Source organism: Melospiza georgiana, chromosome 2 (genome assembly GCF_028018845.1).
Source record: "Melospiza georgiana isolate bMelGeo1 chromosome 2, bMelGeo1.pri, whole genome shotgun sequence".
Lineage (NCBI taxonomy): Eukaryota > Metazoa > Chordata > Aves > Passeriformes > Passerellidae > Melospiza > Melospiza georgiana.
Window position 1 is genome coordinate 58,282,580 of NC_080431.1, and position 24,856 is coordinate 58,307,435.

General features: G+C 34.5%; 1 protein-coding gene across 5 annotated transcripts in view; it reads right to left on the bottom strand.

The window, feature by feature from the left end:
* The window catches only part of NBEA (neurobeachin), a 452,410-nt gene that overhangs the window by 173,193 nt on the left and 254,361 nt on the right, over positions 1 to 24,856 (bottom strand). For all 5 annotated transcript variants that reach the window (XM_058019299.1, XM_058019300.1, XM_058019298.1 and 2 more), the window contains one exon: positions 9,653 to 9,777. In XM_058019299.1, the coding sequence (XP_057875282.1) occupies positions 9,653 to 9,777 (125 nt within the window). The remainder of the gene's footprint in view (positions 1 to 9,652; positions 9,778 to 24,856) is intronic.

Consider the following 24,856-nt stretch of genomic DNA (forward strand, 5'->3'; position numbering starts at 1 on the left):
TCTAAGCAGCAGTCAGCAGTAAAGAAAAAAGGAGAGCAGTATTCTATTTCACTTTCCATTAAGCTGCCACGTGGGGTCTGTGACATCTTTCATTCTGCTTCACAAATATTACAAGAGAGAACAAATCTTGCATGCAACTGCAGGGATATTTGCAAAATTTCTATGTTTATGTTAAATAGGCAAGCACTATAACATTATCTTCCATTTAGATGAGAGCTGAGATGATATTTAGATAATATGATCAGCTTTTTAAGGGCAAAGGGTTGAATGATTTGTGCTATTTGGCAAAAAGGACACCAATAAAAAACTTTTTAAGTTTTATGCATAGTTCTTTCAGCTGTGAAAGTGTATCTATTGAACATGATGTTCAGGGTATTATGCAAACACACCAGGAGATGTACTCTTTAGGCACACTGTAAGGATAAGAAAAACATCATATCATTGTGTAATGTGCAAGATGCAAAAAAGAAACTTAAACTGGAAACATGCATAATATGCTGGCTGATAGAATTCTTAACAAGGGGTTTTCCTTATCATGCTGGTTAGTACTGTATTTGAGAACTTTTTCCATGAAATGCATTTGGTTTTCTTTTACCACCCTCATCCCTGCCTGTAACTTGCACCATGCTGAAGCTCACAAGAAAATCCAGTTTGTCTCATTACACTGGTACTTTTTGTGTGTATTTCTAAACCAACACTATAAAATAACGAAATACACAAAATAAGTGGTATTGAAGAATTCACTGTACTTGTAAGGATATGGAATAGCCATTGCATATATACCTAAATCTTAATTTCTTGTGTACAAATCTTACTCTATACATAAAATGTCTACAAGAATTTTCATGTGATAGAATAGAAATCAATTTTATGTGATAAACGTTAAACAGTGCAATGTAAAAAAATGAGTAAAAATACTTGGTCATCTTAAAATTTATACTGTCTCTGAAAATTAATTCCCTTATTTTCAAAATCTATACATACCAGTTTCCTTTTCTTTGGGAAAGACAAGGAATCACCTATAGTGAAGGGATTCCTAGACTCTTATATTTGTTTAACCCTTGCAGGTAGCCCAGAGGCTCACAAAAACCTGAGCCCAGTGCCTAAAAGCCTCTCACGTCTCTCACTGACCATCAGAAAGAGTGGGACAGAAAAGCCTTTTTAGATCTACAGTGTGATCTCCTAATTATCCTTATGCAAAGGGCGCAGCACTGCTGAAATAATGCCCCTCCATTCCACTCATGTGCTTGACATGCCATCCTTGCCAAGTCTTCAGAAAACACTAATGATACATATTCCCACTTACATACAAAGTGGGGAATGGGACCCTGCGGTGAAGACATTGAGAATAAGAAGAGTGGAGAAAACTTAGGAAAGGAATATTTTATGTTTTTAACTATTGCCAAAGGAGATTTTTAAAGTGCTGTTACTCCTTAATAGAGAGTTTTAAAGCACAAAAACCAGGGAACTAGAAAAACACATGTTAAAATCTGAGTCCCAAGACCTACATTCACCTAGCTTTGAAGGACTCTGAAGGACTATTATTAGACTTTCACTGACAGAATGTTCTTCTGAAATGTTTCTATGAGACTCCCTGAATATTCATGGATCAAGAATTTATATTTCTTTGTCAAACAGATATAGAAATGAATAAATAGAACAAATACAATGTTCACATGAGTTTGAAAATATTTCTCATCATAGCAATTTACTGGGTTTGGTAAATAATTTACTTTCATTTTACAGAACAGACAGATATTGTGTATTCTTTGTACATGAAAATTTAACTGTGGAAGGGAGAAAAATGCAGCTAGTATTCCAAGAATGACAATGGTTCCAATTTTTAGGTTTTAGGAATAGTTTTGCAAGCCAATTTCATGGCTTCAAGAACATTCTGGGGTCATATACTTTCAGATGAAGAAAGAGGTAGTTATGTTAACTGCTGGTAAAAAGCCAGCAAGTTCTGCAGTAAAATGTATTAGCTCAGACCAATAACAGCAGCTAAAACACAGGTCATGCTGGATAACCTAAAAATCTCAGAGGAATGGCATTTGGAACCAAACACAGAGGTTTAGAGGGAAAAGTTTTCATATCCTATTTAGATCTGTGAAAAACTTGAATTAGAGTCAAAAGACAGCTTCTGACATTCAAGAGTTAAGAAAATAATTACAAAAAATTGACTGAATCTGTTCTTACAACTTATAGTAAAGCTGCCATAAAAATTCCTATGAATATGCTAGAAACAACATACAACAGGCAGAAGATATTGAGAGACTGCAAGTACTGATAGAATACAATTGCAACTCATTTCTATGACCTAGTCATGGAGCAGAAGCTCAGACACTGAGCGCTCAGTAAAATTCAACACAGCAGTGTTCAGTACTCCACCCAAGCAAATTCCATTACTATTTACCTTTTGAAGGTGCCTTTCATTACATTACAGTGGGTTTTAAGAAAAAGAATCACCATTATGGTAGATATATTTATGGTATCTATTTAATGAGAACATATTTATGATTGGGGGAGTGGGGTGGGAAATGTTATGAAGAAGGTCAAGTTAAATCCAGTATTTTAGATTTAATTACTCTCACTGCTAAGATTTTATTTTGCAGATCCTTCAACTAGTACCCACTGTAAGGTTTTTCATAGAATTTCTTTAGACAAAACTGTATCTTGTAATTATCATATAAAATATTAAGAGCACAAAACTATCATGTAATATTTTTCCTAAAATCCTGTGAGATGAAATATTTGGGAGTTTATGTGGTGAAGCAGTGGATGGCACTGTTGGGCTACAATTATAAGGCTAGAGATGGAAATCTTAAATTGCTGTGCTTAAAAAAAAAGATTTTTGTGTCTTGTTTAGGCACCCAATTCATATATAAACTCATTCAGAGTACACTGGAGATTTCAAAACCAATGTGAAAGCTAGTTCATGTACTGAACGGAAGTTTTGCAACAGGAGAAGTATTATTTTAGGTGCTTCAACTGAAGCAGAAATGTTTACATGCTTGTTTCACATGGCAGCATGACCCCATTTAGGGCTTACTTGGCACATGGAAGAATTGTTGTGGGTTAATTTAATGACTGTACACATATTCTTAAAATGCTCACCACTGAACATCAAGTATGTGTGTTTTACCGCCCACAAAGTCGATTCTATTTCTTAAAACTGCTCACAATTAATGGTCATCTTGTCTTTACTTACAGATTAGAATTGTGTGAATAAATGGGGTGGTTAAACGAGGATTCTGTTTAGAAAAGGGCTTTCATTCTTCAGTTTCACTAATGTATTCTTACTTAAAGCAGTACTTAAAAAAATATCAGTTTGGGGAATTATCTTAGATAGGGGTCACCCTGTATTTCCCCAGAACTACATATTTTATGAAATTGTAGTAGTGTATGTGACTAATTTTTAGGTAGTGCATTAACTGAGGGGGGAGAAAAAAGACAATCAAAAATATTGTCTTGGCTTATGCAGCTACAACAAACTCAGTTTCAGCAACAATAACTAATATACTGAACATGAGAAAATTGACATTAGAAGCATTTTATATCTGTTCATATCTTGATTAAAGATGAGGCAGAGAGTTCAATCAGCAAGTTTGCACATAACAAGAAACTGGGAGGAGTGACTGGTCTGCCAGGGGTCTCAGCAGGCTGTGAAAGGGGATAACAGAAACCTCATGAAGCTCAACAAGAAGAACTAAGTCCTGCATTAGGGGAGAAACAAGCCCAGGCTCCAGTACCTGCTGGGAACACACGGCTGGAAAGAAGCTCTGAAAAATGGAGCTGGGGTGCTGAGGGACCCCAGCTTGAACATGAGCTGTCAATGTGTCCTTGCAGCAATGGGAAATGATCCTGGGCTGCAGCAGGTAAAATATTGCCAGTAGGCTGGGGAAGGTAATCCTCCTCCTCTGCTGAGCCTAGGTGAGGCCACACCTGGATTTCTGCATCCAGTTCTGGTCTGCACAGTATGAGAGAGACATGGATCTTCTTTTATATTTACTTTTACTACTAAACTGATTCAGATATTCTGTAGATATTCTTTGTTCCTCTTGAGGACGGAAGACTCAAGGGGGTCACAAAGTTGTGTATAAATACTTCTTGGTTTTCAGCACTTCCAAGAATCGAAACCACACCACTTCTCTGGACAACCTGTCCATCGTTTGACCACCACAACAGTAAAAAATAGTTTGTTCCTGTTACTGGAAACCAACAGATGTCTAGATCAGTTTAGAAGTAAAAGAAAATGTGAAAAAACCCAACAAAAGGATCTATAAAACTCAACAAAGCAAAAAAAAAAAAGCTGTTCATACAGATATAGTATAAGGAAGCAATAATTCACAGACAAAACTAGAAGCATAATTTGATCTTTAATCTCTTACATGGTACATATGTAATACTTTCACTGCTATATACCTAGGAAAATAACTCAGTTTTATGCATCTAGTTGGCCTGCAAGCAAAACTGATAAGTAATGATTCACTATCAGTTGACTTCAACTTGCTTTCATTTTTGAACCAGTTACTGAAAAAAATATAGGTTTTCTTATGGCTGGTTCTGAAACCAGTGTTGTTGAAACCATTCTGGAAATACACTAGGCATTTTCAATATGCACAAAAAATTGATAAGGTAAAGAATGATGAAGTCTGAGAGCCTTATCATCTTGGGAAAAAGTAATATAACTCTTTTAGATATATATGATTTATGCAGTAACTTTGAAAGAGAGTTTTGAATTTATTGCAACAAATGGTAGGATTTTCACCAACAAAAGACACCTTGATGTTTTTAGCAATGCCATTAGTATCAAAAATCTAATATAGCAAATCGTAGAACTTGAAATGCAGAATGGAAATGAAGACTAGCTTTTAGGTGAACATTCAGACTTTCTAGAATAGGACACTTGATTTTACAGCAAAGCTTCTGAACAGCGACAATGAAATCGAGCATCTCTGGTTCATGGGATATTCTGATTTCTTGATATGTCTTATTACTTGAAAATGGCAGGTAAGTTTCTACGACGCTAGCTTAGGTTTCTAGAACAGCATTTTGTGCATAGCTTCTTGCCAGTTTCCCTGGACACTCTTCCCTCTAGCTTGCTCTAGCACTGCCTGCAGAAGGCAGGGAGCCCAGCAGCTCATGAGATGGAACTCAGGAGCTATGGAAATCAACTGCTTTGGACTTCTCAGCACAGTGGGGTTGCTCTAGAGCTAGCATTTCTGAAATTTCATCTTGGGGTATTTCTCTAACATTGAGGATCCTGACAAAATTGAATCTTCCTTTAGGGTCCCTGGGGCAGCCAGATGTCCCATTCTGAACGCTGTCCCTTGTTTGAGTTCCTGTGGATTTCAGACCCTCAGTTTCATAGCAGGAACACACACAACCTTGCTTCTAGAGTAGCTCTTGCCTGTTAAATAATCTGGTCCTTCCTGCCATTCTTTGAAGGTCCCTCAAAATTCATCTGCTTGCATGAAAACAGTTTTCAGATTTCAACATTCCCAATTGCCAAACCTGACGCTTTCTAATTGTGTTTGTGTAATAAAAATGTATTTCTAGTGATGAGTAAACATAGTATTTGGTGAAACTTAAAGCACTAATGACAAGACCCAGAAGGAGCCAGAGTCTTCTTCGGCTAGAACTGCCCTTGAAATAAGGTTGCTAATTAGATATCCAAACACATGTGCAAGTTCAAAAGCCATATGTGGCTATATTGCACATATATCTGTGGCTTTATTTCAAAACTTGAGCATTATGAAGGCATTTTTACTCTTTGTTTTCTTTTTCATTCTAAGCATTTAGGATCTGTGATGCTAATCAGCTTAACAGGCTAAATATTCTTGAGCACATACCCTAGATATATTTGACCAGCTTACACATGTATGTTTAGAATGTGGGCACTGAGTTCATTCACATTTACTGTAATGTTGATTAGAAAATATAGCCTTTCTTGTACTCTCTTTATGTATAAATTGTTTGTGGACCTTTAAAGGCTGGTAGAGCAATTTTAATAAAGAAACTGGTCAAGGTTGACCTTTGTGGACCAGTATTCTACCTCACTGGTAGGATGTACAGTAGTGTCTCCTTTATGCTAATCTCCAATGACTGTAAATTGTTAAGTTGATTAACTAGAAGAGACAGTTCTTTCACCACATGTGCAGAATCTATGTGAATTGGGTCATATCTGCATATTTCACATATCCATCACAGTAAAATTTAGGGAAGAAAAGTAGGGTGTATACTCATTTATATAATCTTTTTTCTTTCTTTTCATTTACAATTTACTTATTTACACTGAAATTCCATCTAAACTTAGAATAATAATTGTTTAAGTTATTGATATTATAAAATTAAAACTCTACTAAAAGTTCCCTGTAATTCAAATTCCATTTTAGCTTGCACTTTTATACTGCAGTAAGTAGCATCTCTTCAGCTATACAAAAGAGAGAAATTAAATTATATTTTGATTCAATTAAGAATTTAACTAAAAAAAAGGGCACTGCAGATACAATGTTGAACTAATTGTGCTTGTATTTTACACCTGGGTATGAAAGTAACTTTAACAGATTACAAACAAATCTAATGCCTAATATTAAAATCTTACAAATGGTGGAGACTAATCCAAAAGGAAAAATTCTCTAGTCCATCTCTTGTAAATGCTGCTATGACTGAGACGCAAAGAGTCTCAAGGGACAGCTAAGTATCTAGCCATAGGAATCTGCTGCAATTTTTCACACTGTTTTAAATAGGCATAGAAATATGTTATGATTTCTAATTGCAATATTTCTTACTTGTCAGGAAATTTGAAAATATATTCATATGTAGACATATGCCCACACACATACATATATGTATACATAATATATCTTATGAAAAATGGAAATCCAAACATGCATACAGGAGTTGACTAACAGACTGTAGTTAAGTAGAAACTTCATTGTGACAAATTTTTGGAGAAAATATTCTTTCCTAATAGTACAACATTGAATGTTTCCTACAGGAAGAAGTCACTATCAAATAAAATTAACACTTCTCTTTTTAGGCCTTCTAGATAGAATTTAACATTTGTTTTACTTCTCTAAAACAAACATTTAGATCATAAACATAGTTTTAATTTCCAAGACTTCTTCCTTAATTGCTGCAAATATAATATAATTACAGTATCCATACATCCAACATCAAATATCACTTAATACAAGAGTAGCTTTTTTATCTATCAAGGTCATATCTTGATGGCTGCACAAGCTCAGATAAATCAGGTGTTAAGCAGGCACATCTCCAAGGAATCTGATAATTCTCTCATCTGCAATCCTCAGCATATCTTATTATTTACTGCCAAAGAAATGACTGATTAATTTTGTCATCTTTGCTCCGTGATTTTTGCTCAGCTGAGGCTGGCTGCCCTCTTCTGCAATGCCTGCTCAGACCTATTTAAGTTGATGCCTTTGATCGCAGACACTGAGGAGCTTGCTGACTTAGGCTTTGACTAAACATTCCTCCACTGCAATATTTATGCACAGAATCCTAAATGATAATGGACAGTCATGGTAAATAACAAAAACTTGTAAGATGTTTCCACTATTTTTCTGAGGCTCAAGACAGCTTTACTTGTACTAGAGGAATCAGTCAAGATGAAAAATTGAAACAAAAGCCCAACAAATTTTCCTTTGATGAATACTTTATTTGTCACAAGCGAAGTATCTGAGGTCAGGAAATAAAATCTGTTATTGGAAAACTATGTAGTCTGATTTTTTAAAAAAATGCTTTAAATTCTTTCTGTAGTGTGATGTCATACTCAGTTTTGGAAGCTAGGGGCATTTTACTATCAAACTGTTCCAAACAAAATTAGCAAAACAAAACCAATAAAAAAAACAACTACAATGGAAGTTAAGCCCTATGGAAAAAAAAAAAAATCTGCCTCTAGCTCTTTATTAATCACATTCCAGCACCAGAGGCTAGAAGTACATCAAACTGCACCAAATCCTTTTCACATGACAACCTCATAAATTATTCAACTCATTAGTAACACCAAGAGGCATAAAAATAACATCAGTGTTAAGGATGTTTTCTTACAGAGAAAGGTCAGCTAGAAGTTTCAGTATTAAAATCCAAAGGCTTAAGCCTCTGAAAAGTAAATACATCTAGATAGAATCCATGAATATTTTAATGCATGCTGATTTTAATTCCCTGTTAATTTTAATACATATATGAAAAGCTAGAAATATTTTTTAAATTCTGAAAACTTTAGTCTATTGTTAATTTTTATGTAACCACTAAGTTTGATGAGCACCATCTGTGTATAAACCTGAATTTTAATTTTCTTGTATGGTGAATGCACTAACAGGTGTTATAGAAATTTAAAGTCCATGGGTTTAGTGACTATTTGCCTTTCAAAAGCAACACAGCAATCAGCACAGTTTTGTAACCAACTCTCATAAAATCTCCATCCTGATGTTTTGGAAGAACATGGAGAAAATAACCCGTTGTCAAATATGAAATACCATATAAAAATGGGGGAAATGTCTTCCTTAATCAAGCTTAAGGAAAGTTTATGACTTGAAGTGCTGGACATGATAGTCCTCACCTTTAAGTAAGGATTAAGTTACACCTCCAAGTATAACTGCACACACAGATATTAATTCATATGTCTAACCTTCTTTGGATCCCAGCTATTTGCCTTATACAACTGCAAAGTTGGTGAAAAGTGTAGGTCATATACAGAGTTAGCTTTATATCTATCATATTCAGAACTTTTGGCAACCTTAGCCTTTGGCTAAACATCAGATGAAAGGTTCAACTTGCTTTGGGAATGATTACTTCAATTTTTTACTCCTAAATGCTAAAGAATCATAGCACTTTCTTTTCAGCACTAAAACAAAAAAAACCCCACAAAACCAGAACACCATTACAATACTCTTTAAAAAACTCCTGTCTTTGATATGCTAGAGAGGTATCCCAGCTTAATCCCAAGAATTAAATTTGCTTTAGATTTTTGGAGTACTCAGGCTCAGTCTGCTGTACAGAAGTCACAAACATATGAAACTTCTACATATTATAAAGGAATTTGTAGGCATGTCCTCAATCCTCTTTTATACTCCAGCTACATCTCCATGAAAATCAAACATTATTTAATTATTCAGTTTCTAAAACTGAAGCTTCTATGTTTCAGTTCATTATTGAATCACAAGTTATCCTTAAAAAATATTATTGTTAACAAGTTCTTTCACGATTTGCAGAAAAAAATACTTCTGGCTGAAATTTCCACGCCAGAATACAATTTCTGATATTTTTTAATTCCTCATTCAGAAAATGTCTCCAATGGAACTATTATGATGCATTAGTTTGATGACCTATTTCATTCAGTCACTCTAGAGAGACGCGTTCAGTTGCTTTTACCAGCCTCTCAAAATTAGTGTCTGGGAATGCTAGAGAAGTATAACGTTTCCCTTGGGGATCAGGGAATTTAACAGCTCACAAGCTCAAGTCTTCTGGTTCATTAAAGTGTAAGAATTGAAAGAATTCCTTTTCTAAGAATATGTTGTCCTAGGAATTCTCAGCACTGTCCTTGAGAAAGAAGGGACATGATTCTGAGGAATCCATGGACATCAAGAAAGCATCATGAGCTACATTTTTAAGCTGAGGTAGTACTGACCATATTCCACAGCAGCTTTTAGGAGAGCGTCAGCATGAGTAGACCCAAAAGCATTGCGAACAAATCTCCTCCGTCGGCGCAAATCATCTTCCCAGTAATCCAAGCGCCAGAAGTCATGCAGTTGGCTGGAAAATAAAGAACACACACATCAGCACCTACCACAGCTTGAACTGTATTTACATACATTATAGTATAATTTCACTGCTGCTTTCCCATTTCTGGAATACAATCTTGTAAAAACATGTATTACTAAAACTCACAATATTCTAGCGTTTCTTTACCTGCATTTATGTATTATAAACCCCAGCACTGCCTGTCTCAAAGTGTTCTGCCTGCTGCTAAAAACATTAATCACACTGAACCCATTAACAAATGCAGCATCAAATTACAAGTATTAATGGCACAGCTTGCTTTCTTTTACAGTGTTTTTAACAAGGCTTGTAAATCATAGAATGGACCTCAGTGCAAATAGTTTGCAATTTAATGACTATGGTCCCTTAGCAGACCAAACTTAAAAGTATAAAATATTGCCCACTTGAATTTTGTGGAACTATGATTAAACTAATGTGCTGAAATATTCATTGAAATAATTCCCCACTGCCCCTAGCAACCTGAGAAAATTGCAATTTTATTCATTATTAATAACACTGAATTAGAGCAGCAAAAAAGTTTCACCATGTGGTAATTGTCTTGGTAAATTATTATTCCAGCACTAACAGAGTACTAGGATGATTTTATAGCTCCCAGCTAATACAAGCCATTAACAACCACGGCCATCTTAGTGTAACATTGCCTTTTTGCATTCAAAAGAATATTAAACTCCTGTAGAATTATATAAGCCATTGTTAATCTATATTAAAGCCAAAAAGTACACATATATAATCATCTGGTATTCTGCTTTGTTTATAAAGAGCTGACCAGCTCCCACTTTCAGACAACTTCTTGAACTAATCAACAAAAATCTCCCACATCTCTTGTATAAGCTGTTTGGGCAAAGCTGCATTCTAAGCCAACATTTTAAAAGCTTTTTGGATCACTAGGAAGAATGTAAAATGTTTGTGGATGCATCCTTATTATCAGACTCCTAATTGAACACGCTATACATTTAAAATTATTCTGCACGCCTTGACCTTGTGGACCCTAACTAGGGAACCACTGCTCTAAACAAGTCATTTTCAATCCATCTGTAGTGCCCTGGACATGTGTGATCAAAAGACAAAGAGAAAAAAGAAAAAAAAAAGAGGGAAAAGAAGTTTACAACTCATAATATTTCTTTGTGTGATTTTTCTAGTTATTTCTTCAGCCACTATTTTCTATATTGCCTTCATTTTGACCAGCTATGTGCTGGTAGCCATTTCCAGAGGAAAAGTAGAAATATGCTAATGTAGGACAGATATTTTCATTCTTTACAGTCCACTTAAGCACTTTTTTTAATGCTTTCATTAGTTATTGTCCAACTTTACTAACTGCTGGCATGAGACCTGGATCTGTTACAGAGGGCAGGGCACCATGGGGAGTGGCTCTGGCATCCTCCCTTCTAGCCACTAACAAATTTTCAGAAGCAGCACACTGCAATTTTCAGTCAATGCTGCTGTTTTTTGCCATTCTGAATGGCATTTTCACAAGATGCTGCTTAAGTCTGTGTGAAGCCCCTACTTTTATGGCTGCCTTGCAGAACACGCATTTTACTTATTTACAAGCAGCAAGGAGGCAACTTCAGTGGTTTTTCTAAAGGCAAGAAACCTTCCCTTTATAATTCCATTTCAGAGTAAGTAATGACAGGACAGAAGTAAAAATATTAACGAAAACCTTTTAAAAAATGATCTCTGAAATTATTTGTATTGGCAGCAATAAGAAAACCGCTAATGTTGATAAGAATGATCTACATAATAATAAAATACTTAATGAAATTAAGAAATATTCATATTCAGCCTAAAAAGCTATGTTTTTAATTTGCTCTCTGTTTAATCTGGTAATTCATTACTTTGATTAATTAGTCTGAAGATTACTGTACATTCTCAATTTAACATAAACCAGATTTTAAAACCACTATTTTAATGAAGTGTTAAGAAAGTAATGAAATTTTCATAAGATTAAGTCTATTTTGCAGATCCAAAAAACCATTACAAGTTCACCAGGGACTGAAGCTTGAAATATGTAATAATGGTGCAAAATTAAATTTTTTGAGAAAAAAGACCAGAAACATCATTTCTATTCACAAACTATACGACTTTTAAAAAAAGAACTGAAGTTTCTTGTTACCCTTTTCTACAGAAGTCTATCCTATAATGTTACTACATGCTTCCAGCTCCTGGAAGTTGGTATCTCAACCCTAAAGAAAAGGTTTCTGAATCTTAACTAGTTGATTGAAGATTGATTTTTGACTCAGAGCAACATCATCAACAAAAAGACAAGATACCTTTCCTACGCTGTTGTTAGAAAGAAAGCTGACACTTCAAAAGATGATGGATCTATACTTACAGAAAGCTTTGAATGATTGAGCTTCATCACTTGAATAACAGGCAGAAAAAAAATGTGTGATTTTCCTTAAATGTTGTACTGTTATATCTCTAGGTTGGATTAGAAATACTACTAAGGTAGAATACTGTGGCACCAGTTTCAGCCTAAAATTTAGAATTTAGCTTATTTTAAGTCAAGCATTATGGATTGAATCAATGTTAAATTGCCCAGCCCTCAGATTACAGTACTTTAGACATACTTATATTCTAATCCTGTGGATATCACTCAGACTTTAAGATTTTTGAGGAATTTAGGTAGCTGTTAGGTAGTTCTAAATAATGGCTATAAATGAAGTAGAACTATATTTTCTAATGATGTACCAGGCACAAGTCAGTCCTAGAAGAGAGCATATCTGCAAATCGCCCATAACTCTTTCTGCTACAATGACTTTTTTAAAGTGACTTGACTAAATCAAGTAATTTTAGTAATTTATTTTTTGTGACAAGGACAATACTTCAATAGGCTTTACTTTTCCTTATAATGCATATTATTAATAATCCTTATTTCCACAGCCAACTAGATTACATGTAATTTCTCATTCCTCCATATTTTATACCAGTCAAGTGACATTTTGCATCAGCCTTGTTTAAATGAAGAAGTGCATATTAAGCATAATATAATGAATATTTTTTAAGACTGAAAGTTTATAGCATCATATATGAGATATTTCTAAACAATTTTAAGAAAAGAGAAATACATATCTATATCCTTCCAACTGAACAGCTATTTTAAATGTATACTAAAACACAGGACCCAAAGAACTCCACATGATGAGTTTAACTGTCAGAGATAATTTCCTTACAAACTACAGTATAATCCAGTATAATCCAATATAAACCTTTCTCATCATAATGAGAACTGTCATGAATCTAGTAATACTACAAGGCTACTAACAATGAAAAAAATTCTTTTTAATGGTATGGTGTTGCAACTTAATCCCAAATTTCTGATGTGCAGTACTTCATATAGTTAATAGAGACAAAGAAAATACATGTTTTAATGGAACAAGCCCTATTGTACTACATACTGAAGGATTACAAATTTTGTTTCACTGGCACTGTCATCACTGGTACCCACTTGACAGCTTGATGTGCATGCTCTCCTACTTCAAATACACTTTTCTTGGCCAGCATGGGATGGAAAAGCAAACTGGTGTTATGCTGCCCTGGGTAGCCACGATGGACTTTGATAAATTGGAGCAAACAGCTTTGAAGTCTCTCAAATGCAGGTTTGAGAGACTCTAAAACTCAGATCTGCCCAGAATTCTTCATGATATTCTTTACTGCCATACCACACACATCTTCCATGTGGGAACAGAGATTATTGAGACAGACTAAAGTGTTTCAGATAGCTCAATTATCCTCTCAGAGGAGAAACTGAGACGTGCTTTGCCAGAAAAACAATTAAGAGGAATGCCAAGTCAGCCTGCACAGCAAAGTCCTCCCTGCCTTTTCACATCTCCATAGCTTGAACATTTAAAAGACAACTCTTGAAAAGATTTTCTGTTAATTCCTATGGCCATAGCTGCAATGAAGAGCATGGGAATGGTTTTTCCTTGGACTTATGAATACTAGCTGTCCTAAACTGTAAGTCTTTGTCTATCCTGTGTGCATTCAGCATCTGTGACAACAGCTGCATGGCTGAGAAACCCAGTCCCTGTTTGGAAACAAGATGCAGTTTGCTACATGTCACCTACAGCTACAGCAACTAGTGACAAAAATGAATTCTGGAAAGTAGCAGTACACAAAGAAGATCTTCATACTGCAGCCCCAAGGATGGGCTGCCAGATGGAAGAGATTAAGTTTGAATATATTAATGAAGAGGAACAAGCCTGCAGACATGGGGGAAGGGGGAAAAGTTGTTTTGAAAGAGAGGTGGGTCACAGAATTGGAAGGATCTCAGAGAATCCTTAGCCTTTGTAATACTGGGAAAATACTAGAAAAGACAAGGAATTTATGATCTATAATTTCAACAATTAGTCCTGGTTGCTTTTATGGGACATATTTTAAAAAAGAAAAATTATTCTTTTCACAGTGTGGAATTATGACTGTGTTTTGAGAAATAAGGAAAAAAAAGTATATTTGGAAAGCATAAAGAATTCCCCTAATGTAGAAGAAAACCAGAAAGTGAATGACATTTAAAAAAAAAGGTAAGTAAAAGAAAACTTGAAATACAAAAAATACAAAACCACTTATGCAATATTTTAATGGTGAAAGCCAATATATAAACCTATTTGCCAGAAGATCCAAGAGCAGATGTCTTCTGTAACAACAAAGGAGTAAATAAGGTTCAAAAGTGGTGTTGCAATAGATACAGTAAAGTAACTGTAAATAATATTCAACCCTGGAAATATTAATACAGGGAATAAAGACATAATGAACTTGAGAGACACCTAATGTCATGAAAATTGGAAAAGATGGTAAAAAAGGGGAAGGGTTTCCACTTGGACTTTGAAACAAGGATGAAATAGAGCACAGAGAAACTCTAACAGCAACCACTACTACTGATCATCAGAACAGGAGCAGAGGAGTCACCTCTGAAAAGCAAAAAGAGAACTGCTAACAGTTTCTCTCCTCTGATCATGTTACTTATGGTCTTGCATTAATAATGAAGGACAAAGCTGAGACAATGGAGAATGAAATGAAAGAGAGAAAAAACTATCAGAGGATGACTAATGATTAAAGATGCACCAAATTTATGGAGAAGAATTTCTAAGAACTGTTTTAAAGGGTAACACCCTTTTCAGAAAGGAGGAAGTGATTTATGGGGCTTTTATTTGCTTCTTAAGGCACTGGAAAAAGGAGTGTTTAATACACATTCTTAATGAAGATTTCCAGCTCCTGAAACTTCTGTGTCTTAATTTCAGTGAGAAAACTGAGGACACATCAAAAGCTGAAAACAAAAATCTCTCAATTTGAATTATTCTTCAGATAGATGAGATGTTAGAAAGGAGAGTAATGTCAGTAGATGTGAAAGGGAGGCTGTGACAATAGAGACGCTAATTTTAGCTGTGGTACTACTTAAACCACAAACTTCTAAGTCAGTAAAATCCCAGGATAATGGATTTTAGTCTATTGCATAGAGTCTGAAGGAAAAAACTCATAACGAATAGACAAATAAATGAGGAATAACAGTTTACTGATTGCCTAGATTTCTAGAAAGCTTAGTTCTTCAGAATGAGTTGTTCACCATGGAATGGCTGCAATATTATTAAATAGCAGTAAACTTCTATCAAGAAGCAGCAGTTGTAGGGAAATAAGACTAACCATGCATAAAGTAATAAATGGAGAAAAAATAGAGAGAAAAACGCCACATACTCTTAAAAATAACAGTGGAAGTGGCAATAACTCAAATCTCTACAAAGTAAAACTAATGATAAGTAGAATTTTTTAAATTATGGAATTAACATAAAATATAAATTTAAAATAATGAGAGAGAAATTTGGCAAATCTATCCAAGTACTAATGGGCAATAGTAGCACACTACATGTAGGACAGCTAAATGAAACAATACAGTTTTCTAAAGTTATATACTTGGTTCCTTTTAGTGACTCCAATGGCATTGAATGAAGAACTGAAGGACCTTACAAAGCAGATACATAAATTGTCAGTGTTTGACTCACCAGAATCACAAAGAGCTTTTTAGCAACAAAATATGAGTAACAACAATGCAATTGCACCAGATTCAAGAGATAATAAATTGTGAACTCAGAAACTAAAATGAAATAAAATTTAGGGTTAGAATTAGGACATAAAAGATCATATTTGAAAAAAAAAAAGGAAAAGAAAGTGGTTGAAACAATACTCTGGTTTAACTCAGATATCTGGTTTAACTCAGATTTCTGGTTTGGAGCCTTAATTCTGTTTCAGAATGTGGTTTGCTGTCACTCCAACAAAGAGGAAACAAAACATCCAAAGCCCAAAAGCCATTTTATAGTTTTAGATAAAGGAAAATTTGGGTAAAATTCCCTTTTGGAAAATACCTTGAAAGAATTGTTTAGGACACTTATTTTTACTGTATATTTTGTTATGTCATGCTATCTCAGTACAATGGGCACTTAGTAAGATTTCACAAGTACTGATGCCTCAGTAGAACAAAATCCAAGATGGAATGAATTGGGAGTCATCTCTGTATTTCTTAACTGACTGCAAAAAAGAGACAGACAGAATGGCTTAGACCAGAAGCATGACTATAAGAGGCTAAAATTAAGCAAAATGCATTCCATTATAAGGGTGCATGACAATTTTCTTATTCAAAATGTAGAAATATCTCAAAATTTAATTGACGCAAAACTTGGTCTAGAAAATGATCATTGAATTTCAAGCAAAAAAAAATTGTTTTATGTTTTGACTAGTATGCTATAACATCACATCTGAAACTGGCACCATGACATTAACATACACTCTTGCTTTTAGGAAATACAGTATGAAAATAAAAAGATTTGAAAACTTTTATTAATTTATAAAAATGTAAAAGAAAAAAAATAATGTATTTTCATAGGAATTTATGCCATCATAACTTTTTCCCAGAAGATTTGATCAAAATAATGTTTTCTAATTTAAATGGTTTTAAGAATTAAATTTTCATTTAATTCTTCTACATTTTTTACAGGTATATTACCTACTGTAAGCAAAATTATTTTCCTTGTTAAGCACATCACCTGTAAAACTAAAAGAAAAATAAAAGTGGCTGCCCTCTGTCTACAAAAACAGGCGACCTCATGAAATAACACAACTTTTTGTCAAAATTGTCTGGAAAGTAATGTGCGATTTTACAGCTATAATCCATAAGAAATCAGATAAACATCTCAGAAAATAACTTCTTTTCCTTAATTTAGACAAGGTAAAATGCTGCTTTAATAAATTAAATCAAAAGAAGAAGTTTTAGGACAACTATTATTTTGCTATAGAAATGCTGGTTTTCAAACAATGTTAACTTTAATAGATACAGTTCTTAGGATATTTAAGATCTTTCTTATGATATCTAAGATATTTAATGAATTAAATTTGGGATTTTTTTTCAATTGTAGTTTATCCTCTGAGCTTCAAACATTAAACATTCTTCCAGTAGTGATTCTGTAGAATGGATTAGTCTGATAATGCTGTTACCTACTTCTGTTTGGCTTTTCAGCCAAGACCATCAAAGTGCATTTAAGTAGGAAGAATGGTGACTCAATTCTGCCTATGCAAGTGGTTGCACAAAAAACAGATGAACTGGTGTTGTAACCACTGGAAAGTAAGAGGATTGCTTCTTGTAGTTATGTTTTGCCTCTTACTGTCTGACTCCTTTTTTGCATAGAAATTAATTAAAAAACCCCAAATCTCAACTCCCTCCCACAACAGCCCTTCCCTGTCTGGGATCTTTTAGTATTATTTGCTTGGTTCAGCTGTAGCACTGAAAAAGGAAGAGTTAGAGAACAATTATTCAAATCTCACAGAGAAACCTTCCTCCTTTGCCTTTTGCATAAGCATTAACTATGCTACTTATGTAGATGATAGGATATTTTATTCTTGGTGTAATTAATAGGCTCTTTTGGTTGTTTTATCTACCTTTTCTGGAGAGAAATTGAGAAAAATCCTAAAACACAATGATCTCTTTTCCCATTGAATTCTGAAGGACAGTAACACCACTTCACTAAGAAACTCCAGTAAACAAATCTGGAGATTATTTTTAATGTCACTCCCATACAGTCTACATCAGCACAATGCAGAAGTCCTGAGATTTTTGCAAATGTTTTAATGAAGTAGTGACTTTTTACAAGGAAAATAGGTTACTCTGTGTTTCAAGATTTTATGTATCATATTTAACACATATCTAAGTACAGTAGGGTCCTAGCTTATAAAAAAAATTCTGAGTCTTTATGACTTGTCTGGAATTCTAGAAGAGTTAAATAGTACCTAAAATTTTGTACAGTTATGATTATTGTGCTCAAACGAAAAACAGTCCCCAGATTTCCAAGTGGGCATCCCAAGTAAAATAGGTTGCTGAAGCTCTGGAAAACTTGGGCGCCTCATTTCCTTACCTAGAGGTCAAACACTAAAAGCTCAGACTTGTAAGTAGGGATAACATAGGTGACTGCTGATGAGGATGCTGTCCCAGCTGTCTGCTCCATTCCAGATGCACAGATTAAGGCATCTGAATCTCTTGTGATGGAACTACTGAAGAACCTACTAAGCACACAAATTACAGCCCAGTTTCTGGAAAAACAGGCAACAACTTGTCAAAAAATCTAGAGCTGCACTTTTAACAGAAACAACGTGGTTGAGATAGACAGCTAGGACTTGTTATCTCATTAGTTACTCCTGTTTGAAGGTCATGGCATGGAATATGGAATCCAGGAATAGAAATTTTGTCTCTCGAAGTCTTTAATCAGAAAAAAAGTGAAAATGCTTTCTCTAAATGTTTTAATAGCGTTATTCTAAAACTAGGGGACACACCTTTATTATATATATATATACACACACACACACACTATTTCTTAAAAACCCGTAATGAATTACTGTTTCAGACCTTTTTAAATTATTCAAGCTGCAACTGTTTAAAGACAGCTAACTTATTAACCTGGCATTGAGATGAAATAATTAGCTTCCTTGAGGCCTATCAACAAACAGCAACAGTAATCAAAATCTAATAAATAAATAATAAAGCTTTACTTAGGCAATTGTTTTTATTTCCATCATGCAGAGCTACTTATTAAAATGCAAGTCTAAATATACACTATTTTAAAAGAGTAATTTTTTTTTCTTGCAAAATGTCAATTCAAGCTTGGTAATTGGAAGTACTTGAATTCAAAATTTATAGAAGCCTGAGGTTTTACATCCCCTGCAAGTTTTTTGTACAGATTTATTTTTCCCCTAACATCCAGAAGTACAGCATAAGTTCAGAAAAAACACATACCTGTTATTAACTTAATGCTGTTCTTAAGAACTAAAACAAAAATATGACAGCCCAATCAGTGGATATGCCTTTTCTGGTGTATAAACAATTATTTCTATCCCCAAATATAGCTCGTATTGATGAAATAAACATTTGCCAAGGGCCAGGCTATGAATGCTATAGAATTTTTAATAGAGACTCTGTTTATAATACTATCAAATAAATACTGAAGTAATCTTAACTTTGATCTTTTTTGTTACTGGGAATTTTTGCAAGAGCTAAAAAGCCAGCTTGGCAAGTAAATCAAAACTTTTCTATTTATACTTTACTTTTGACAGTCAAGAGGTTCTTCAGAAGTATAGAAACAGTCTTCTATAAAACATCCCAAAATATATCAGCATGGCCTAATGATGTCTTTTGGGTTCTGAAAATATTATACGAGAAGAAGCAGACGTGAAATTGGGAAAAAAAAAAGAAAAAAAAAGAAAAAAAAAAAGACACCAAGTTATAACTTCTTTGTTTTCAGCCTTGAAATAAATTGCTACTTTTGAGGGTTCTGAAAAATAAGTAGGATATACTCTAAAGAATTTTTGCATACAAAGTATTTAGCAATCTATTACTCTGAATATGCTTTTTAATGTTTTCCTTCCTTTTATCAATTTAATCACATGATTCTGTGTGAAAATCATGAGATACATACAGATAGATACAGATGCTTTTTCCCTTGTCTGTAGCACAAATCTGTGACATGACCATGTGTTGTGTCTTCTGCATTTTTCATGCATATTTACAGTTCAGTTGCTGTTGTATAGTAAGTATGACTCCCTATAGGGATATGCTTTACAAATATATTACAGAATGTGTATTTGACTGTATTTGGGTCTATGTTTTTAAATGAATACTACAGCTAAAGAAAAATCATCAGCCAGCAGTTCAATAAATTTATACAATCCTCCTCCACTTTTCTGTGTAAAATGACCATAAGGAATTATAATCCTCAACCTTGCAAATTAAGCAGATTTTATACTTTACATGTTCACTGCAGGTTGTTGGTTTGGAGGTTTTTTTTGAGACTTAATTATCACAGTTTGTATGGGAGATGGAAAATGAGGAAGGAGTTCAATCCCATCTATCATTACAGCAGAAAGGAAAGATTCAGTTCTGAATTAGACAACCAGTGGAGGAAGGAATCATGTGCCTGGATGGAGAGAAGGATGTTCCTCTGTCCCTTCAGAGTATGGGTAGCCAAATTTCCTGATCCAAGAAATCAAAAGCTGAAAACTTCACAGAATTGTGAAATGCAAACTATAAGTTGAGAAATGGCAAAACTCTAAGATTAGTCCAAAAGTGGGACAAAGGGGGAACAAAATGGAGCTGGATGCAGCCTGTACCTGGGTTTGAACGTAATTTGGTGATGGAATTTTTTGGTTTACTTTCTCTGAGCTCTAAATGTGGATAATCATTAATATTTTGTGCCAAAGCTCTGGTGACACATGCGCTTGGAAAGAGTGGATTTTGAAGAGCTAAAATGTCATATATGGCTTAAGAACCACAACACAAGTAATTCACCCTCAGAGATTCTCCAAATTCTAATGACAAACTTGGGCAAAAATACAGCTTACTCTCTTTGTTCTTCAACACTTTCATTCTTTTTTAACCTCTTGATTCATTTAACTGCTCTGGATCTCCCCTGTGTAGCTCAATAGACATTTTGTCTGAAGATGCTGAGAAGCTGATGATCACCTTATCTTTGAAAACTGCTTGTTCTACAGGGACCAAATTGCCTGTGACCTCAAAGAATTTGTTTTTCTTTCTTGCAATCTGGAAGACACAGTTCAATTACTGGGAAGTTAATACTAGCAATTAACAGTTGTAATTTACTGGAAGATTAAGGTTGTCAAATTATGCCAAATGATAGCTGAGTTGAGTTTCTTTTATCTAACTCAAGTTGTCAACATTATTGACGTTCAACTAATCAACCCAGGTCCATTCCTCAGGCAATGGAGAGAACTAGTTTCACCTTGGGAAAAGTTGGGTGATAGGATGGGAATGCTAGTGTTCTTGTACCAAGTAATCAAGGTCTCAACACTACAGAAAGTGAAAACCTTGGCTTCTCAAGAAAAAATCTGCCATCTAAAACCTGCGTGAATTGTAAAGGGAAAGATCGTGTCAGAGAACTCACATGACTGTGAAATCCAAGAGCCAGGATTCAGAAAATGTAGAATTATAGGCTATATGGGTCCTGTTAAATGAGAGAAATAGAGAATGTGGTTGATTGACTTGTCCCAGTCTTGTATTAATTCAAGTAAAAGTAACATGGAGGTATCTTTTCATGATCTGATTAAGGGAACTGTGAAAGAAAAAATAGGCAAAAGCTACAGAAATCATCTGCATAAATTAATAAAAAAATTCAAAATTCCACTTTTGAAGAATGGGCTTATCATTTTATTGCTATAAAATGTAAATGGAGAATCAGAAGGTCAGCATTCAAAACCCCTAGATTCAGACTGCAAATGCCTTATTTGAATTGATACCAAGTCATGAACATAAATAATAGAAATTCAGGACACAAATGTTATATAAATTCAAGCAATAAAAAAAAGGCTGACACTTAAAAAATCAGACTATATTATTAAAGCAATTGAGAAAGTCTAACAGTTAAACACTTAAAAACCAGAGTACTCTTTATTAAGTATAATTAAAAATAAAATATCAAGACTATTATTTTCGAGGGACTAAATCTGTGGAGTAGTAAATAAATATTTTTATTGAAGAAATACAATTTTTTAGACCCAATTATAAAAAGAAGTATGAGTCTGTTAAGTATATGTTTATACAAAATCCCATTAAAGTCAACCACATATTTAAAATTAGATATGTTTCAGGACCTATTCTAGGGCCTTAATTACACCAAAATATGAAAAAATGTTCTATGCTGATACTAGAATATCAATGTGCTTTTCTCTACCACAGATTGAAAAGTGATTGGCAAAGATATATATGTATAAATTGTTGTTTATTACATTAAAATGGGAGTTTAGTTGAAATTATTTTATTAACATATTTCTTCTCTTTTTTAAGAAGCAAACAACCTAACACAAAAGACAAACAGTGAAAAGCTTCCAAGATTCCTAGTAAGAAATTGATTGAATTGACACTAGCGTGAAGAGCTGCTAAATCACTCTGAAGATTATTAATCTTTTTTACAGGAAATAAATGTAGAATTTATTGTCATGTCCCACCTTAAAGGACTTTTAATTAAATTCATAAGTCTTGTACAGTTTGAGAATAGTTTTTGCCTAGTATATCAGACTTTATTTAAGAAACCAAAGCAACCTATGACCAGGTTGGTTAGTACACATGACATGACTCTGTATTGCTCAATAGATATGCTATTTCTTTTCTAATGTATAAGCGAACCAGCAAAAGGCTCTTTGTCCTACCAATAGAAGACAAAATAATTCGGTTCTTTCCTCTATACTGTTCTGTTGATGGATACTTACAGAACATGTCCTTCCATGAGTCTTTCTTTTTGCAAACTATCTAAATTAAGTTGCTTTAGTCATACTCATATCATCCTTGTCCTTCTCTAGATTTTCTGCAGTTAGTGATGTGGGTCCAAATTGCACACACAAACTAAGGTATAAAATATATCAGATCTATTATTTTTCTAAAAGCAATATCCTTCCATGGAGCAATAAAGCTGAATTATGGACCAACACCTCTTTCTAGTTTAACATTTAATCTGCCTAAAATTTCATGTGTGGTTTAGGGCAGGGGAGGAAAGGCACACACAAAAATGTGCTCCTGTTCACAGAAAATAAGGATTGTGCTTCAATGTATCTAATGTATCTTATCCCAAGAAAAATATACATAATACTTCCTTTATTTAGCTTCAGGGAGATCTTTGGAAAATGACACTCCACCATGACATCTATGTAAAATGCAATGAAAATACTCTAGCTTTGCCCTCCACCACACTTACAACTGTGTTATGAATTAATTCCTGTGTAGCTCAACAGATTTATGATGAAAAAAAACACCATTAACACAACAACTCCAGTGTGTCTCTGACTGTAGGGATTTAGCAAGCAGCAAGAAGGCAGTATGATTGGGAATTGATACCCTATCAATAATCATATCACTTGTCAAAATTCATTGACTTGACAGAGTGTTGGTGCTTTCTGACTGGCCTTTAACCAGCAGCAGGAGCACTGGCTCTTGCACCACAAAACCCTCTTTGCTGATAACATAAATATCTGCACAGGCCTCAACATGGTAGAAAAGAAGCACATTAAAAATCTCATATTCAAGGAAACATGAAGTTCAGTACAGACTCACAGTAATATACCCTTCTGAAAGCTTTTTTTCTTATAATCCTTAGTGTTTTCACTACAAATGTTTATAAATGTTTAAAAAACTGTTTAGTGAACATCTCCTACCTGCAACCGGCCTTTAAAATTAAGCAGGAAGAAAGCAATCAGGTCAGATCATTGGTCTTTCTGATATCAAATACTTTCCTGGTGTGAGATCAAAATATTGGAAAAAAAAAATAAAAATCTGTGTTCTACCTTTGCTTCACATGAGACTACTGATAGCATACCAAAAAAAAAAAAAAGTGTAATACAATCTTAATACTTCTAGAGCACCAGCAGGCCTTAGGAGTATAAGGAAATTTGCAGAAAGACAAAGAGGAATCTCTCCTTGCTTTGAGAATTCTTACTTGATGGATTAATTTTTTGCCCAAGAATGCTCAAGGAATACTCATGAGGGGAGAATCATGTCCACTATCCCTTATTTTCAAGTAACATTTTCAAGCAAAGTACTTTTTAATTTGCACATTGTGCATCAAAAAAAAAAAAAAAAAAGGAACCTCCATTCATCACTTTTAATTACATGTACAACCTAAATCCCAACATCCTACGGCACGAGAATGCCATTCACTACATAACATTATGCCTGCAAAGGTCTGGCAATACTCTCAAAGGCTGTGACAACAAATCAAAATGATTTTTTGCAGGCTTTGCCGACAAAGTGTCTCTCTCTAAAACATACACACAAATAATATTTGTGCTTAGACTATTACAGCTGACTATTTGAGAGGAAACACAATCATACAAGAAAAGCTTTGGTGGATAGAGCATGCTTCCCCCATGAATCACCAAAGTTTTGGGGAATGGAGCACTGTCAGCCTTTTCTGACAATGCTAGCTCATTTTAAGCTAGTAAAACATTAATTGGAATGGGGAATGAAAGGGCTATGATCATAGAATTACAATCTGGCTCAGACACAGGCTCATCTCTTACAACATTATTCCAATTCTTTATGTTTTTCCCTTTTCGAAAATATTGAGTCAGTGAGGAAGGTTTAGTCATTCCTGGTTGGCTTCCTTTTGGCAATAAAGCCACAACCTGGATGGCACATTACGCTTGCAGGAAGGAGGGTGGGTGGGAATGAGACAAAAACAAGTTCATATGTGTATCATTCCCCTCTCTCTGACTATTACACAAAATAAAACAGCTCCATCTGGAAGGATTAACAGAGACCTGCTCCAGAATAAGCTACAGCCTGCTAGGGGAGCCTCCAGGAAGGAGAAAAAGGCCATTTTGGAGCCTCACAGCTAAAGAACAGAGGCCTAACTGAGAAGGATTATGATAGTGATGTTTAATATTATAAATGGCACCAAGATGGTGAGTTGAAAACAAGGACTCACTATTTCTCATAAGAAGACACCTAGAGAGAACATAGAGCCATCAAGTAACAAGTTCAAAACAAATGGTGGTGCACTTTGTGAATTTCTCACACGAC